The 19,744-nt window shown below is 39.1% G+C and overlaps 1 protein-coding gene across 4 annotated transcripts in view; it reads left to right on the top strand.

Annotated features, from left to right (window-relative positions):
* The window catches only part of TMEM232 (transmembrane protein 232), a 315,887-nt gene that overhangs the window by 64,114 nt on the left and 232,029 nt on the right, over positions 1–19,744 (top strand). For all 4 annotated transcript variants that reach the window (XM_014592682.2, XM_027765405.1, XM_006161109.1 and 1 more), the window contains 5 exons: positions 2,111–2,222; positions 3,751–3,856; positions 6,376–6,533; positions 8,002–8,101; positions 11,766–11,932. In XM_014592682.2, the coding sequence (XP_014448168.1) occupies positions 2,111–2,222; positions 3,751–3,856; positions 6,376–6,533; positions 8,002–8,101; positions 11,766–11,932 (643 nt within the window). The remainder of the gene's footprint in view (positions 1–2,110; positions 2,223–3,750; positions 3,857–6,375; positions 6,534–8,001; positions 8,102–11,765; positions 11,933–19,744) is intronic.

Here is a 19,744-nt window from a genome sequence, read left to right on the forward strand (position 1 = left end):
AGTTTCCATAATCTTTGGGACACTGCTAAAGCAATCATAAGCGGGAAGTTCATAGCAATTAGTGCACATAAGAGGACCATGGAAAGAATGCAAATGGATCACCTAACATCATGCCTCACAGAATTGGAAAAGCAACAGCAAAAAGATCCAAAAAAACTCCAGGAGAAAGGAAATAATAAAGATTCGAGCATAAATAAATGAAATAGAAAATCAACAAACTATACAGAAAATAAATGAAAGTAAAAACTGGTTCTTTGAAGAGATAAACAAAATTGATACACCACTAGCGAGACTTATTAAGAAGAAGAGAGAAAGAAACCAGGTGAATCAGATCTGCAATGAAGCAGGCAAATAACAACAGACATAGTAGAAATTCAAAACATTATTAGAGGATACTATGAACATCTGTATGCCAAGGAATAAGATAATCTAGATGAGATGGATAAATTCCTGGGAATATATAATCTACCTAGATCAAGCCAGGAGGATAAAGAAAGTCTGAATAGGCCCATAACAAGCCAGGAGATTGGTACAGTAATGAATAACCACCCAACAAAGAAAAGCCCTGCCCCTGATGAATTCACCTCTGAATTCTACAAAACTTTCAAAGAAGAGTTAACCCCATTCTGCTCAAGTTATTTCTAAAGATCCAAAAGGGTGAGTCTCTTCCTAATTCATTCTATGAAGTCTCTATCACCCTTATCCTTAAAACAGATAAGGACAGGACAAGGAAGGAAAACTATAGACCAATATCCCTGATGAATATAGACTCAAAGATTCTCAACAAGATACTAGCAAACCATATCCAACAACTTATAAAAAAGATGATACATCATGATCAGGTAGGCTTTATTCCAGGAATGTAAGGTTGGTTCAACATACACAAAACCATAAATGTAATACATCATATTAACAGGAATAAGGATAAAAACCATATGGTCATATCGATTGATGCAGAGAAAGCTTTTCCACTAAAAACGGGTACAAGACAAGGTTGCCCACTTTCTCCCCTCCTCTTCAATATAGTACTAAAAGTCCTGGCCAATACAATCAGAAAAGAGGAAAAAATAAAAGGCATTTGAATAGGAAAAGAAGAGGTGAAACTCTCTCTATTTGCAGATGACATGATTGTATAAATAGAAGACCCAATGGTTTTCATGAAAAAATTTCTGGAAGTAATACATGAATTGAGTAAAGTTGCAGGATACAAAATTAATATCTAGAAATCTATAGCATTTCTATATATGAACAACAGGCAGACTGAGATAGAACTGAAAAAAGTTGTTCCATTTACCATAGCCACAAAAAGTATAAGATACTTAGGGACAAATCTAACCAAAGAAGTTAAAGACCTCCACAAGGAAAACTATGAGAAGATAAAAACAGAAATTGAAAATGACACAAAAAAGTGGAAGGATATCCCATATTCCTGGATTGGAAGAATTAATATAATCAAAGTGGCAATTCTACCCAAATTAATCTATATATTTAATGCAATGCCAATCAAAGTATCAGACACATTCTTCACAGATCTAGGAAAGACAATCATAAAGTTTGTCTGGAATCATAAAATACCTCATATTGCCAAAGCAATTTTGCAAAAGAAGAGTGGAGTTGGCGGCATCACACTCCCTGACCCAAAAATATACTACAAAGCTGTGGTTATTAAAACAGCATGGTACTGGCACAGAAACAGACAGGTAGACCAATGGAACAGAAGAGAATTATGTTCTTTAAGAGTATAAAAAGATAGGCCAGGGGGCCTGCATATATGTTTTCAAAATTTTATTGATTTTTGTTTTTTTTGTGCATGAAACATTCTTATTGAAAAGTTTAAAAAAATAGTTTAAAAAGATAATAAAGAGAGCAAGAGTAAAGTTTGGGTTACAATAGGTTAATGGCCTTAATGGTAGTGATGGTTTCACTTATTCCCAGGCTCATCAGGATGTATACATCAAATATGTATAACTTTTTAATGTCAACCACACCTCAACAAAGTGGTTAAGAAAAAAAATAAAGCACTTTTTCTAGAAAATACATATATTTAGCTACTGGGAGTCAATTAATTAATATGTGGAACTAAGCTATAATTATTGATTTATTTGTTTAGGTCATCATTTTCAATTACAAAAGAATTTATCTTGAAATTCAATGAAACACAAAATCCAGCAGAGGAGGAAAAGCTGTTGGACCTAGCTAGGAAAAACATTCTCAGATGTAAGGTAATGGTACTCTCCTTGATAACTCAGTGTGTAAATATTCTTTTCTGGTTGGTGGATGATTACATGTTCTAAAATACTGGAAAAAATTTAAGAACATATTTCTATTTCATTTTAAATAGGATAATTAAAATATTAACACAAATTAAATTTAGAGCTCTTAACTAAGTAATTCAATGTCAAATTCCTTTTTTTTTTTTTATGAGAGATTTTTCCTATAGGGTGCATGTGCTCTCTAGAGAGACACAGAGAGACAGAAAGCGAGAAATCACACCCTGGAGGGGATGGTTATGCTGCAATCCCCTTTCCTCCACTCTCTTCTTGGGATTTTGGGCATGCACGCACACGCGCCTGGCATGAGTTTTAAGTCCATGGGCAGGGACTCAAATTATGGTCAATTACGGAGGAGTCCAGTGATGTAACCATTTCGCCATCTGCCGGTCTCAATGTTAATGGCTTTTTAGGTGACTCCCATTACTGAGGATGATAGCTGTTGACAGTAGTGTAAGAGTCCACAGCAAAATAACAAAGGCTAGTACATTAACGTATATTATGAAACATTACTTTTTCCTAAAACAGTTGATTTACATGTGATTTGTCTCAAAGAAGGAATAATGCTTTTTAAACTTCCACGATACTTGCAAAACGTCCTTTATTTTCTCTCTGTAACAAACTGTTCTTCACCTAACTTGTGAAGACTATAGTTTTAGAGAGTATGACATTAATTCCTAAATTTTGAACAGATATCCAGACAATGCAGGAAATGAAATAAGTCCTTGCTTTGCCTTTCCTTTCCCAAATTCAGTTAAAGCTGCCAGAGAAATAACATGCATATGATTTTGTTTTGATACCAAATGATTAATGAAATAAAAGCTATGCAAAACTGGGACAAAAATTAAGCTCCCTTTTTTGTTGTGGTGGCTATTTTCTAGTTCATGATTGCCCGTATCTTTGAAAAATGTAAAAAAAAATATCCATTTAAAGCATTTGGTTTAGAAAAAGTATATACTTTGGGTAAGTACATGCAGACAGGTGCCAGTGAGCCTGCCAGTCCCCCAAGTAGTCAAGAGAGAGTGGGGTAGTCTCGACCATCTTCCTCATGTTCCTGACACTGGTCTGTCCATAGTGACATAGCTGGGATTTCCCAGCAAACTGGCACCTTATTCAGTTCTGTTAAATCATATTTCTTTGATACCTCTTCTTATGAAATCAGTTTCATTTCTTGGGGGAAAATGAGATCGAAGAATATTGTCTAGAAAGTGAAGAGTGAGAATTATTTTCAGCAAATACCTAATGATATTATTGTGAATATTAGAAAATACTCTACATTTTCACATCTATACACTTTGCATAAAACATCAAAAAGTACAAATACAAAAAGCAAAAAAATGATAGTTTTATACAATAAGAGCCAAAGAAAATCAGCTTCATGGAATAACTCAAAATGTAGTTAAGGGATAACAAAAATAAATGATAAATAAATGAATGCTTGCACATTTTGATTTGCCTTTTTCATACTGCCCCATAACAGAGAAAGCTGGGTCTCCGAACCCTGGGATCCGGGAAGCACGTGCATCTTCCTGCTGCGTGGACAGAAGTGGTCTACCTGGCTCAGTGCAAAGGCGAAATCCAAGACGGTGTGTTTCTGACCAAGCCCTTCTTAACAGTCCTGGGTGCTTTCCTGAGCAGAGCAGCAGTGAAGGTGCCATGTGAGACCTTCAAATTGAAGAGGTTGTTCAGGAACCAAGACTGTTCTCCTTCTCCAATCAAAATATTTTATGATATGCCATTATGGAAGTTTCTTTTGTAATTTTGAATTTATGAATTTGACTGCTCAACTTTTTAATTACAAAGTTGTTTTAAAACATTTTGCTCAGCATAGTCTTTATTACTTTTTCTAAAATTAGTAACTAATTAAAAAGTAATAGAAAATGTCACTTAGTGATTTCCAATTACAATAGACACTATATTTTACAAAACTTGTTTTTCCATTTTATAATTCTCACTTATAAAATATTAATCAAATGGCCATTTGTTTTTACTCATTTTAAACAGCAAGCTTTACTCATTACCTTTTCATTTATCACTTCTTTCAAATATGCGCTAAACTAAGAAAGGAATTAAATAACATTATTTTTAAGGAAGTAGAATTCCTTTTGTCATTATCCTCAGCCTTAAGTGGATGCCTTTTAGAATGAATTTTAGAATGTTAACCACATGAGGCCAGAGAGTATTTTCTGATGTAAATTGGGTTTGTAGAGCTGTCTGGGAGGTTTTAAGCAAGAAGAAGAGTAAGAACTAATTTTGTATTTAACTCCCCTCTATAATCCTTTATTATAGTGCCATCCGCAGCCTGACCTTTCTAAATGTGTAGATGACAGTGAAGTAAAATGCATTCAGTTTACCAGCAACTACAGTCCTTGGTTTAATTGACTATTAAACCTCAGTTTTGTTTGGCATCTTGCATTCATGGGACTCAGAAGAGATTGGTCCTTGTCTGGTCCTAGGGACTGGATCATGGTGGATCTAAGTCAATTACAGCAGTCCCCTTTTACTTGGCAGTGACTAGAGGAGGGCTACTCACAGTCCTGACCAAAGGGATCTAAAGACAGATCAATCTGGAGTATGTTTTGTTGACTTGCTTTAGAAAAGGACATGGCTGGATAGCCAGCAGGTGGTGTAGAGATTAGGGTTTCTGGATTCCAGATGGCCAACTGTGAGGTTCAAGTCCCAGACCTAGAGGTTAAAAAAACATGCTTTCTGTCTCTCTGTCTTTCTGGCAAGCACATGCACCCTATAGCAAAAACCTCTCCAAAAAAACAAAAACCAAAAAACAAAATAGACCAAACTAAGAAAAACATAGGGTGTGTGTGCATGTATGCCCAATATCTCAAGAGGAGAAAGAATTGTGGCATGGCCATCTTCCCTGTGGGATGCTTTCTCACTTCTTATCTCTCATCCTCTTTCTCCAGTGGGCCCACATGTCCTCTAACAAACTGAAGAAACCAAACCTGACTGGTAGAAAGCATCCCTTCCTGCTGTACACCGTCTTTTCCTCCACTTTGCTTGCTAAGAACATAACGCCTGGAGATGTGCACTCTTCAGAGTCACATCAAGGGGCTGAAAGATGAAAAGAAGGTCTGTACAGAGGGCCATGGCATTAACCAGCACTGGGACCTTTCCAGTTCTGATCTTGTGAAACGAACATCTTTATTTTGAAGGCATTTTTAATTGAAATTTCTGTCACACAGCCACGTGGGCATGACTTCTCCCCATTTCCATGGCTGAACAGCCCTCCTAATGGGTGCAGGTGATGCCTGAACTCTTGCCCACTCCTCCCTGGATAGTCCCCTCTCCACTTAGCAGCGACCATTCTACAGCGTTACTGATTCCCAGTGGCGTCTGATTCCTTCTGATAAGCCTTCACCTCACATTATGGCCAGACAGGCCCCCTGCTTCGTCCCTCCTTGTTCATTACGCTGCAGTCAGACCCGTTCCTTCTTGGCACCTAGAACATGTCAGGGGTTTTCCTTCCTTCAGTCTTTGGGTCTCTTCCTAAAATATTTACATGGCAGCTCCTCAAAACCTTTGTAAGACTTGGAGTGCTCCCTTCTCTAGGTCCTTCGCTCCTTGTTTGTCCTCCTCCTGTTCCACGGGGGCCTTGTTTTCTCTGCCATTGTTTTCTAGTCTTCTGTTCTCGTCTACAGCAGTTATGGTTAGCACTGTCTTTTGCCATCCAGGTTTGTCCTGTTTCTCACCATTCTTAATGTAGCCTGGGGACCTATTCAGTGTCAGGCACAAGGGCGAGGACACTTTCCATGTAATCTCTCCACCTTGGTGGTTTTATGAGTTGCACTTCCTACATGGTGCTCCCAACTAGGATCAAGAGAAGCTGTTTTGCCTTTTCCTATCTAGCCTTGGAAGTCACACAATGTCACTTTTGTCACATTCCAGCAGTTGAAGCAGTCAGGCGTAAGGGGAAGGGAGCATAGATGTCATCTCATGATGGGAAAGCTTCGTAGTGTTTACAGATATGTTGTAAACGCACAGTCTGCTCTCAGTGACCGAGCCAGCAGGTAATTTCAAGAATGACTTACAGAATGTAGAAAAGAGGATGGTTTTTAAATGATGGAGTTGCTCATTTTTAATATTTCAGAAGCTTTAAACATGCTGTATGCTTCCCTGGACCATGCATCTTTTGATTCCGACCACCTGCCTGCCTTGTTTTTCGTTGCGGAATCCGTTCTGTACAGGCTCTGCTGTGACGCGTTCCAACAGACGTACCTCTACTCGGTGGAGATAAAGCTGATGAAGGTAAGCATTCGAACAGCTTTCTTCAGTGTTGCTAATTGTTACATAACCACAGGGCATCTGTTTTAAATCACAAGACATTCACTTTTATTATGGAATATTCTCTTGTTTGGTAGTTTATTTTAATCAGCTCTAAATACAAATAGTACATTATTGCTTGATATCCAAAAGCAAATAGTTTTAGAAAATATAATTTTGCAAACTATGTGAAAAAAATATTTAATTAAAGTACTAGTTTTTCTGAGTGTATATAGATTTTCTCTTTTCCAGCTTAAGGATTTTTATTCCACTTCCATTTCCTTAAATGGCTGCCCTATTTGAGAAAATGAGTTGTTCTTTCAGAATTTGTCATTTCAGAATTTCAAAGTGGAAATCATCTTCACATTTCATGTGGCTTATGTTTTGTGAGGTCCCTGCATACTATTTACAGATATGTGCGTGTATGTATATATGCACACGTAAGCACACAGCACACCCACTTGCACTCACTGGACAGTGACAGTGGTAGATACCATGTGGCTCTTTGTGCTTTAGCACTACGCAGCCTTCAGCCCATTCGTTACTATAGTTTGTGTATTCTTTCTAATTTTCATAGTTTTGCAGATATTCCGTCTTATGCCAACTCTTTTGGCCCAGTCACTGTGGCCCAGGGGCGGGATTGCTGTGTGATAATGGAGCCATGTGGGAAGGTCCCAGATTTGGGCCCCAGGCTGACATGAGCAAGCTGCAGGCACAGGGATTGTGGCTGGCCGGAAGGTGGAAGGTGGGGTGGGTTATGGTTTGACAAGACCCTGCTGGGGAGCAGGGAGTCAGGAGGGGTCTCTTTCTGTGCCTCAAAATAAACAAGCAAAAACCAAACAAGGTATTTGTAGCTATACATATATTTTAATCTGCCTAATGTAAGATTCTACAGTCGTGATTTCGTGATGACATTGCCTCAGGGTACAGGGAGCTCAGTACAGCATACTATGTACAAGCAGAACACGTCCCAGTTGTATGTGGGGCAGTGGTCCTCAGACCGTTTGGACCGACACCCACAGCAGAAGACAGCCTTTGCGTGGAACCCAGCACACAGGGTACCCTCTTTCTGTCTGGGAACGAGGAACGTGCAGAGTGCTGTGATGCTTTCTCTTCTATTTAAAAATCTCCTCTCAGTCGATTCCATGACTCACTTAAGGGCATGGCTTGCAATTTGAAGTACGCTGTTCTACAGGATATGGAACAAAATAGCATTCAGTATTGGTCATTGTACGTAATGTGGGGATGATTTATGGACGTTTCTTGACTGAACAAGCATTTCAATCTTGATATCAATGTTTTAAGGTTATCCCCAAAGCTCATACTATAGAGTGAGTTTGAAATTGTTTGATCAGAAGGAAATGTAATAATAAAATGGCTTTATTTTCCTTATGGTTTTTAAACATTTATTGATGCAACACAAAACTGCCGTTTTTCTTTTTTCTTTTGACAGATTGGCTATTTGGTCTTTTTACGACTTTTTGTATTTTTCCTGCATGGTCACCTAGAAAGTTTTAAAGAACATTTACTGAGGCTTCAACCATATTTATACGGTAGGATATATTTTATTTTTTATCACTGTTTTATGTTGTATTTTGCAAGCTCAGGCTGTCACTGTGAAGAGTGTAAGCTGTATTTTATTTACCATGGGTGACAACAGGTGCCATGCAGACAAGCACAGCCTCTGGGCCAGACTGCATTGCTCAGCCTCTCCCCTCCCCCAACACACACACACACACACACACACACACACACACACACTCTCTTACATACTCTCTTATCATTTCTTTATGGTGAAAACACTGAAGACCTATTGTTCTAGTCATTTTGAAACATAAAATATACTAGTATTAACTATTATCATCATGCTGTGCAGAGATTATTAATTTTTTTTTCTTCTTATCTAACTAAAACTTCGCGCCCTTTGACCAGTTTCTCCCCTTTCCCCGAATACCCTCCCCACTCCACCGTCTGGTAACCACAAGTCTATGTTCAGCCTCTTGCTTTCCTACTTAACTAAGGATATGGCCTTGCTTGTGACCCAGTTTCCTCTTCTGTCATACTGTTTATCTCGCTGGCTTCCAAGAAAGTTTCAGTTCCTGGTTGGTCAGATCACCCTCATAGCCACGGAGGGGTGGACCGAGGTGAGGAGAGAATGGATACAGCAAGCTAGTTAGCTATGCCGTTGCTAGAGGAAGCAAGGTTAGAGATTTGGGCTGTCGTAATGGGCACGGTAAGGAGTAAGATAGTTTCGAAAAATGCTGAGGAAATATCAGAGGCCAACTTGGTGCTCAACTGAAACTAAGCTGTGGGCGAAGGAAAGAGAGCTTCATGAAGAAGCTGAAGTTTCCCATAGCGAGTAACAGGGTGAAGCCAGAGATGCTCCAAGTGGAGTATTTTGGAAGAATTTTGGACATATTCGATGTGCAGCACCGTCAGCAGCAAGCAGTTGAAGACATGGCTCTGGAGCTGGAGAAACAAGTGAAACTGGGCTGTCCACGTGACAGTCATCCGTGTCAGTGTGGCCGAGGCGATCTGGGGGCAGGAGCTGGGATGGGAGAAGCGAGTCCTAGGGATAGAGTCTTGGGGAACACAAGCGCTTAATGGATTATTGGAGTAATAGAGCCCGGTAAAAGAGAGTAAGGAAAGGAAGGGAGAAAGGCAACATCTAAGAGGGAGATTCAAGAAGAACATTATCAAGAGCTGTGGAAATACGAAATAGTAGGAGGTCTGAAGAGTGCTGCTGGGTTTCTGCACTGGGGGAGCCACTGCCGATCTGGGGATCCTCAGTGGAGAGGCGGAAGGAAATGAATTCAGACGCGGTAAACCGCAGTGAGGGGAGACAAACTCGGTGATGGTCGTGTGCTGCTGAAGATGGGGCTGCTTTCTAAGAGACGTGCCCTTAGATGATATCGTGGTTGCAGATACACAGGGTGCCTGCTAGCAACTTTGAAACAGAAAAGGCACCATTACTAACTCCAGTCACCGAGCTATGCAGAGATTACTAGGTATTTTTCTTCCCATATAACTAAAACTACACCCTTTGACTAACCTCTCTTTCCCTACGTAACACCGAAAAAAAATTCCCTACGTACACCCCACCTCCAGAGAGGTGAGGAACACAGACTTAGATGGTGCGGCCTACTTCACACCTAGGGGTAATCTGACAGCACCACTATTGTCTTTGCTGTTGTTGACAAACGTTGTGTGGTGGGTGACTGTATTTCAAAAACTTATCTATAAGCGTTTATATTGACACGTAAATATGTCAACAAGGTCAAAAGAAAAGGTAGAATAAGGGAGGTATTGTAGGATAAGGGAGGGGGAGACCCAAGATGTAAGGAAGTGAAGGCCATTTTTTTTTTTTTTTTTTTTAGGTTTTGCCTCTCTCTGCTCAACAGAGACAGTGAGAAGGAAAGTGAGAAGTCCGCCCCCACCAAGGGGGTTGGCAGCCCACCAAGGGGGTTGGCCAGGCTGCAATCCCTTCTCTTCCTTTCTTTTTTCAGGATCTTGGACACACATGCACATGCAACGTGCATGTGATTTGAAAATCCGACATGATTTTCAAGCCACCAGGTCTGGGACTTGAACAATGGTCAGCCGTGTGGGAGTTCAGCAACCTAGCTACTATAGCATCTTCTGTCCCCCAAGGGAATGCTATTTGATGGAAGAAGTTATGGAGAAAGGAGTAGAAGGAATGGGGGAATGTTTCGGAGATGCCCCATGACTACAAGTTCAGCTAGAGCCTTAGACCAAGAGGAACAGGATAGAACAGGAATTCTTATCTATCATGTCACTCATTCTGATTTCTTTATTAATTATAAACCCTCGTTTTAGCTCCTCCCAGTGGTCAGCATGGTGATGTGAGATATTCAGGTGATGAAGGCAGATATATATATATTTTTTTTTTTTTGAGAGGTTTTTGCTATAGGGCGTATGCACTCGCCAGAGAGACAGAGAGAGACAGAGAGACAGAAAGTAAGAAACCACCCCCCTAGGTGGTTTCTTACCCACAATCTCTTCTCCTCCATTCTCCTCTCGGGATCTTGGGCATGCACACACACGCAAGTCGGCGTGAGTTTTAAGCCACCAGGTCCAGGACTTGAACTGTGGTCGACTACATGGGAGTTCAGCGACATAGCTATTACGCTAACTGCTGGTCCCAAGACAGATATGTTTTGAGCAATTATTTGAATAAGACCTTGAGTTCCCATATTGGGTAGTTATTGTGGGTATGTCCCAAGAATGCCAATGTCTCTCTTTGCAGAATGATAACACCCTTAGATTTTTTTTTTTTTTGAGATGTTTTCGCTATAGGGTGTGTGCGCTCGCCAGACAGACAGAGAGAGACATATAGACAGAAAGCGAGAAATCACCCCCCAAAGGGGATAGTCACGCTGCAATCCCTTCTCCTCTATTCTCCTCTCAGGATCTTGGGCACGCACGCACACGCACCCAGTGTGAGTTTTAAGCCACCGGGTCTGGGACGCGAACCGCGGTCGACTACGTGGGAGTCCAGCGACATAGCCATTACGCTAACTGCTGGTTCCTTGGATTTTGCTCTCTTACAAAATGCTGTTAAGTAGAGGCTTAAGCAGCATCTCTGTCTTCAGCATGGGCTGCTTTCTACCAGTGCTTTTGTAGCCACTGCCTTTCCATGTGCCATTACTAACCCTTCTCTGTGTGGATGAACACAAAACTAAGATAGTTCTGTTAAATATCACATAGTTATAGCAAATGATGTCATCTTTGCCTACATTTAACATGGGTATTTTAAAATAACAGTAACAACAACATCTTGGAAAGGAATAAAACTGGAGAATGTCAGGTTAGAAGCAATGACATTGGTTTATGTATAGGATTGCGATAGCAAAGTATCCATTATGAAGAGTTATCAGTTTCTCTGATAACTTGATTTATTTTCAGCTGGAAACTTCCAGGCATTGTTGAGCAGTAACTGTATTTAACTGGGCATTCAACCATTATGCAATTTCTCTTCTGAGTTACATAAACGCCAATGTACAAATTATTTACTTTGTAGTTTTACATTTCACCACCAGGGGGCATACATAACATTATAGATCTCAACTGGGGAATGGACAGCAATTTGAGCATCTAAGTACTGAATTTAATTATAGTTTAATAACTAAAATACAAATGAAGCACAATGTAAGATATTAATGAAGTATTTCTCACAAATGATTTTTCTTACAATAGCACTCTTTTTCTCTGGAGAATCATATCACAAGTATCCAAACATCTTTGCAAATGTGCAGTTTATCCTCAAGACTGCAGAAATTATATGCAAAAGAGAACTCCCTTCTGAATCGATTTTTGGCCCTGAGGAAAACAAGGAGAGCTCTGAGAACACAGATCCTGACGTGGTGGGTAGTGTGCCGTGGTGCGTATCCTGGTGCATGGTGTATAGATAAGATCACTGTGAGTAGGTGAGCTCGCCAGCACCGTAGGCACTGCTGAAGTCGGGTGCTGCCGGGGAAGCCTCATCCCGTGCACCCTCTGCGCATTCCCTGGACGGTACTCACAGCAGCAACAGTGGGGCATCAGTGTGCACCTCCTGCATTTGATACTTTAATACTCCTTTAATGCTCTCTTCCCCTTAGTTCTGTCTCAGCTCTTTACTGACAGTGGCAGCGTGTTTTAGACTGACTTATGAATGAACATTTTAGTTAAAGGGAAAGCATGTGAAGTGCAGGTTACTCATGAAAGCAAGTGTAACATTTTTGTAATCCATAATTCATATGTAGTGGCACCTAATATGCCATTCTAATCAACTGAAAACTTAATAATTTGAAGAGTTAAAATAACCCACAGCATGTGAAAAATATTTTAATTTCTAAGTCAGGTATTAGTAATTAACTTTAGAGAAACTCTCTGTCCTAGTTACACTGGGTCACTGGAAAAGTCATGATGTTTTTTTCTTCTTAATGCAAAAAGCATTGTGACTTTTGCAACCACCCAATATAATTGGTTGGTATGTAATAAACCATAATTATAGAAACACAAATAAGTGAGCCACATAACTGTGCATATACCTTATAGACCAATGAACTTCAAAAAATCGACCTCAGTCATGGGCTCAATAATGCTCTTATTTCCCTTCCTCACATCTTTTCCAGAAGCGAGCAATGAGTACTTCAGAATCTTGACTCTGTTATTATCTTATTTTTTGTGATACATGATTATTATTTTATAGTTTATAAATTAAAATTTTGTTTTTCTAATGGTTTCTAAAACAGGAAGAATAAGCTTTTAACATAACGTGAGTAGAAACACCTAAGGAAACGTAAGGAAGACTCTTCTTTTAAATAGCTTTATTTATGTGTCACCTGGCAGTTTTCCCATGCCTCCCGTGGGCCTTTTCTAAAATTAGCTATAAGCTAAATAGACAAGAAAAAACATTTAACTGCATCTATTTGTAATCTTTCTAAGACTCAGGGATTTCTTTTTGGCTCATTACTGGTGAATCGTTTATACAATGTGTGACATTTGCTAAGTAATTTGAGCCTTTTAGTTCTAATTCCTAATGAACACAAATTGCTTCCTGGAAATGAGAGATCTTGCTTTAAGTTTAAAAAATGTTTCAGTGATAAATATATAATGTAAGACATTGAGCCACATAAAAAAACACTGGTTAGAAAAGAAACATCTGTTCATTCTCCAACTGGCTCTGTGACGTAAGGCTCTGTCCAAGCCTCCATATGTTTATTGTTACAAAGTCATCACCGTCATTATCATTGCTGTCATCAGCACCGTCATCATGTCTGTCCAACTGGATTAGGATTGTTGGAAAGATTTCAAAAAAGCAAATACTTCATAGGTTATTAAGTGCCATGCGAATGTAGATAATGATTCCTAAAAAATATATTTAGGAATTGAGTTAAATATTAGGTTTGTGCAAAAGTATTGATTGTGGCTTTGCATTAACATTTTCCATTTGATATTGGATACATTCTTAAATGTGCTTATGTTATACATCACTTCAACATACATTTCTTGCTTTATGTTTTTTTGAAAATGACTTATTACTTGCAGTTTATTTTATATGCATTTTAGGCTATGTTAGACAAAAAGCAATTCAGGTGATTTTCTTATTTGAGTTCAAAAGGATCATGAAGCAACAGACCCCTGACATCAACAGCACACTGGCCCAGGAGCTGCTAACGAACCTACGGTGTGGGGGTGGCTCAGGAGGTTTTTGCGAAGGAGACGAGAGCCTTGAGGTGAGCAGCATGGTGGTCGGCCGTTGGAAGATGGCAACAATCAGCTGAGAGCAATCGTCGAAGCCGATCCTCTTCCAGCTACACGAGAAGTTGCCAAAGAGCTCAGTGTCAACCATTCTATGGTGGTTCAGCTTTAGAAGCAAATTGGAAAAGTGAAAAATCTTGGTAAGGGGATATCTCATGAGCTGATTGAAAATCAAAACTATGATTTTGAAGTGTCACGTTCTCTTACTCTACACAACAATAACATACCATTTCTTGATAGGACTATGGGACATACCATGAAAAATGGATCTAATTTAACTAGCTCAGGGACTGAGTTGAGGAGAAACTCCAAACGCTTCCCAAAGCCAAACTTGTGCAAAACAAAGGTCCTGGTCACTGTTTGGTGGGGTCTGACCCAGTACAGCTTTCTGAATCCTGGCAAAACCATTCCATCTGAGAATATACCCAGCAAATTGATGAGGTGCACCAAAAGCTACAATTCCTTCAGTCGACACTGATCAGCAGAAAGGGCCCAGTTCTTCCTGACGATGCCCAACCGCAGGTCACACATTCAACGCTTCAAGTAGAATGAATTGGGCCATGGAGTTTTGCCTCATCCACCGTATTCACCTGCTCTCTCACTAACCAACTCCTACTTCTTCAAGCATCTCAACAACTTTTTGCAGAGAAAATGCTTCCACAGCCAGCAGAATGTAGAAGGTGCTGTCTAAGAGTTCACTGCATCCTGAAGCATGGATTTTTATGCTACAGGAATAAACAAATTTATTTCTCATTGATTGTAATGGTTCATATTTTGTTTAATAAAGATGTGTCTGAACATAGTTATAATGATTTAAAATTCACAGTCCAAAAGTGCAATTGCTTTTGCACCAACCTAATATAATAATTTTCATTTAAGGATATGATTATGTTGACTTAATGTAATGAAGTGGGTGTTTTTCTTTTAAACAGAGAAGAAACCATATCATGATGACAACATCAATATTCTGGTTGAGAGGCAGGCAACTTCTGGTGTTGATTCCAATACTCCTAAGAGTGAATTCACTTCTGTCAGTCTTGGTGCATACATGCAGCAAGCAAATGGAGCTTACAACGGGATTGCTCAACCTGAATTCAAAAGGGCATAAATGTCAACACATGCAAAGAACATACAGGGTCAGCAGGTGGTATAGTGGTTAAGATGCTGGAATCCATGTGGCTGATTGCGTTTTGAGTCCCAGAGGCTTGAAACTCATGCCAGGCATGTGTGCATGTGTGCCCAAAATCCCAGGAGAAGGATAGAGGAGAAGCATTGCACTGTGGCCATCCCCCCTGGGAGTTGATTTATTGGTTTGTCTTTCTAGCAAGTGCACATACCCTATAGCAAAAACCTCTCTCTCTAAAAAAGAAAAGAACATATTTGCTTATAGTAGGACAAGTCATTAAATCTCTCTATGCCTTTTCCCAAATAAAGGGCTTAGATACAATCTCTTCTTTTTTTAAAGTTTTATTCATTTAATTTTATTTATTATTATTTTTATATTTTTAAATTTAACCAGAAAGACAGAAAGAGAGAGAGAGAAAGTGAGAAAACAGTGGTTACCTGGTGGTTGAACTGTGGTTGGCCACGTGATGGTTTCCTGGTGGTTGAACTGTGGTTGGCCACGTGATAGTCCAGTGCCTTAACCACCACGCCACCTGCCAGCACCAGATTTAGTCTCTTCTAAATTATTTTTCAGCTTTAGCTATGAAGTCCTATGAGGGGATTTTATTATATTTCTCCTATTACCTTATAATAGAAAGCCTATAAAGGACAGTGTAGTCACAGGGCTGCCCCAATTGCTGATTGGCTAATCAGCACTGAGTCAGTGTTTGATTGTGTCTTACAGTTCTCTGGTTTCAGCCCAATTTCTCCAGTGTAGCTAAGTCGGTCTCTTTAGTTCAGTAGATTATTTACCTATTCAATTCCCAGTTCATTTGCCTTTGGGGAAGAGAAAGGAAAAAAGAGTAAAAGTAGAAACGTAAAATATCCATTTATATTCATCCTTTCTCCCATTCTCCTTATTAATATATTTTAGTATAGGGTTTTTGGATTTCAGCCCTTATCTTCTGATCATGCTGAAAGGTCTTTAGCAACATATGTTAGCTACTATAAAACATTCCTTTTTTGGCCCGCAGGTGGTATAATAGTTAAAGTGTTGGACTCCCATATGGCCAACCGTGGTTTGAGTCCTGGATCTGGAGGCTTGAAACTCATGCTAGGTGCATGTGCATGCATGTCCAAGATCCCAGGAGGAGAAAGGAGCAGGAGAAAAAGGGATTGTGGCATGTCCATCCCCCTGGGGATGATTTCTCACTTTCTGTCTCTCTGTCTCTCCAGTAACAGCATGCACCCTATAGTAAAAATCTTGGGGAAAAAATCCTTTTTATTATCTATTCATATGCATTGGAGTAAAATCATAATTACGCAAGTTTTGTTAAAGTGCCTTCAATTTGCTTTAAAATTCTGTAGGATAGATACATAAGGATCTGCAGAGTAGGGTGTTGGTTCTCTTTAAGAGAAGGAAATTTCCTTACCTCTGCTCTGGGACCCCATTTCTCCTTTTAGTGTCTGTTTAGGTGACCCAGACACAGAGTTTCTGTTGACCCTGACAAATGATATACTTTAATTAGATCTGTGTATTGCAGAGCCTGTGCTGGATTGAGTTTTCATGCTATCCTTGCTCATAAGCAAAGCTGGGTATTCTAAACACAGTTGTGGTGTTGTGATAGCAACATAGTTTTTTGGAGAAGGTATATTTAAGATCAACTCAAATGCAGTAGACTATTAAATATTTTCATCCATTCTAAAATACAAATGGTTCTCTGAGAAGTGGAAGCACACAGTTTACATTCTAATGTGATTAACAATCTCACCCTCTAACCAGCTAAATATTAGGTAAGCTAAAGGCATGATCTTAATTTGGGACATTTTGACCTGTTTTGTAATTGCAAATGGTTTCCAGGAATTGGATTAGACAGAGACAAAGGTTATTTAAAATTAGGAGCATTACCCTATGATTCATGCTCTGTTCCCCAAGTAGCACATTTGTATTGAGAGGTTCTCTCATGGCAATTTCAGGCATCCTCAAAATGACTCAAAACAAGCATGAAACCCAGAAAGGTGTTTCTGAGCAGCCAAAATAAAGTCCATGCTTCAGAGCTCAATTCTGTTATACAAGAGAGCGTGGTCAGACACCCAGAGTTTATGTACTTATATCTGCATAATATTCAGGTGGATGTGGTTATCTAAGTCTCAGCCAACAGTAGGTCAATGGCATTCTCTGGTAGGTGGGCTTCTCCAAGTGGGCATTGCCCAAGCTGCAGCTGATAGCCCAAGGCTGAACAGCAAGGGAGAGGGCTGAGAGGATGATAGGACAGGAAGTTATACATGTAAATGTAGTTATGAAAAGTATAGTTGCATTAATAAGATATAAATATAAATGCCAATAAGGTTATAAAAGCCAAAAAATGTAGAAAAAAAAGGTTTTCTGAGAGTCATTTAATGCAGTACTTCACTATTTTTCAAACTACCAATAGTCAAATACCTCTCCAATTTATTCTTCTATTTAAATTTCCAAACCATCACAGATTGATAATTTTATAAAATATAATAACAATAATGAATTACTGCAAAAAAAATAAAGAGCCTGAGCCTTCATTTTCACTTGACAGACTGTCTATGTACTTACTCTGTCAAATTGTTTTAACAGTTTCTAAATATGTATTCTTAATTTTTGGACTCTCGTTAATGGTTGGTAAATGGCACATATTAGCCATTCTCACCTTGAGTAGCGTGAAGGCAGAGAACTCTATACACCTTAGAACGCTTGGACCACTGCTCCCTACTGATCTCTCCACTGAAGTGTACATCACAATTGTATCAAGTCATATAATCACCATTATTCCATTCACTTACCCAAGTGTGGTAAATTTAATTTTTCTCTTGAAAAAAAATTAGAGAAGATGCTTTACCAAAATCTCCATGGAAATATTCAAAATAAATGAATGTGTGAGAATATGTGATAAACCCAACTTTTCTGGCAAGTTCACTGGTGTAGCAGGTTCATTTGCTCTTTTTGACCCCAAGCTTTTCAGCCAAAGGCCACGAGGGCACACTCTTGGTTAGGCAATTGGGTTTACCACTTTTTGCAGAGAGGGGAAGAGAGAGAATTCACATTACACAGAATGACAGGAGCTTTCAGCAAGACGGCTTTGGAAGGAGTCTTGTAGGATTTGGTCTTTGTTGGGGTGATCAGGGGGGAAGGTCTAAAGGAAGCAGTGGTTGTCACTAAATTTCAGGCTGTCAGGAAGTAGGGGTGGTTCTAATTTGGGTATTTTATGTGTGGCACAATGATAGTTGTTATCCATGCCCAGAAAAAGCAATCAGCAAATGGCTTTGTTTATTTATCATGGTCTCCGAGTTGGCATTTTGGGAGCTTATGTCCAACAGATCAAAATGACCTGGCTGTGTCAGTCAACTTGTGATACTATGTCAGATCAATCCCAGGCATCAGAGGCTACTTCTTTTCTTTCTCAATGAAAAGTGAAAATGACACCATGTGAAATTTAACATAAATCTTATCCATTGTCTAAATCCCATTCTTTTCTTTACCAAATACTTTTGGGAATTTTCTCTGCTGATGGTACATAAATGTGTCAGCACAATTTTTGACCCAATAGTCTCTGTACTCATGCAAGATTTCTAATTTAAAAAGCAAAAAAAAAAAAAAGATAACTTGTTTTAAATTAGTCAAGCCATCCCAACGTTTCAAAGCATATCTTCTTACTTATTTATTTATTCAGAATAAGTTTGCAACATGAGGACTGCCAGGTATCCAGGCTGAGACACTTAGATGTATGAAAAAAACAATTTCACTGATATAGGTTCCATTTTTTTTTGAACAAAGAAAATTGAGTTTAAATGTGCATTTACTAAAGTCAGTATACCTACATTTGATGCCTTACTTTATTTTATCATTTTTTAAAAATTACTTTATTTTTATTTACTTGTTTTTAATTTGACCAGAGAGGGACAGAGCAAAAGTAAGAGTGAGAGTGAGTAAGAGGGAAAGTGAGAAAGCAAACCACTAGGTCTGGAACTCAAAGCATGTCCATCGTGTAGGAGTTCAGTGCCCTTACCCAGCATGTCACCTGCCGGCCCCTCCCTTACTTTAGTTTAGAATAGAGCATTACTGTGAGATAGCCTGACATCCTAAACTATGGTTTGTTTCCATTGGCTTTCCTGAAGTACTGATCCCCAGAACGGGTATCCTCGTGCAGACTTTACCTTTCTCATGCCTTTATCTCCAGCATCTAACAGTTCCTAAAGTAAAGTAGACCAATACACATCTCTGAGACTTAACTAAACGGTTCATTAGAGAGCTAAAATGTTTTAGTTCAAAATTCATGTATGGTCTTATATCTTAATAGTTCTCAACATAAAAATTTGTCTTCAAATTGTAGTCCTGGTATTGTTTTATATCATCTAAAAGAATAATGAAATTCTTTAGATTTTTAGTGTTTCTTTTTAGCATCAAAACTATATGGGCTGGCCCTATGACCTAGTAATTAAGGGAGACAGGTCCCACATGGCCAACCATATGGTTCAAATTCCAACACTGAGAACATGAAAAACACGCTGGGAGAAGAAGGTTCCACATGGCTCCAGCGAAGTAGATATTTCAGGGAATGAAGATTTTCTACTGATAATTCAGCCTCCAGCAAATGAGCTAGCGGCTAAACTTCAAGAATTTGAAAGAAACACACCATCCATCAGATGACAAGAAATCACTGCCGGATCAAGAGATATATGGGAAAATGAGAAAATACCTCTCCTCCAAGGGAAATGAGTAACTCTTCTTCATCCACAAGCAGTTTGGTGAAAATCATGGAAATGTCTGATAAGGAATTTAGAGCATTCATAATGTC

The sequence above is a fragment of the Tupaia chinensis genome, unplaced genomic scaffold (assembly GCF_000334495.1).
Source record: "Tupaia chinensis unplaced genomic scaffold, TupChi_1.0 Scaffold138235_1, whole genome shotgun sequence".
Lineage (NCBI taxonomy): Eukaryota > Metazoa > Chordata > Mammalia > Scandentia > Tupaiidae > Tupaia > Tupaia belangeri.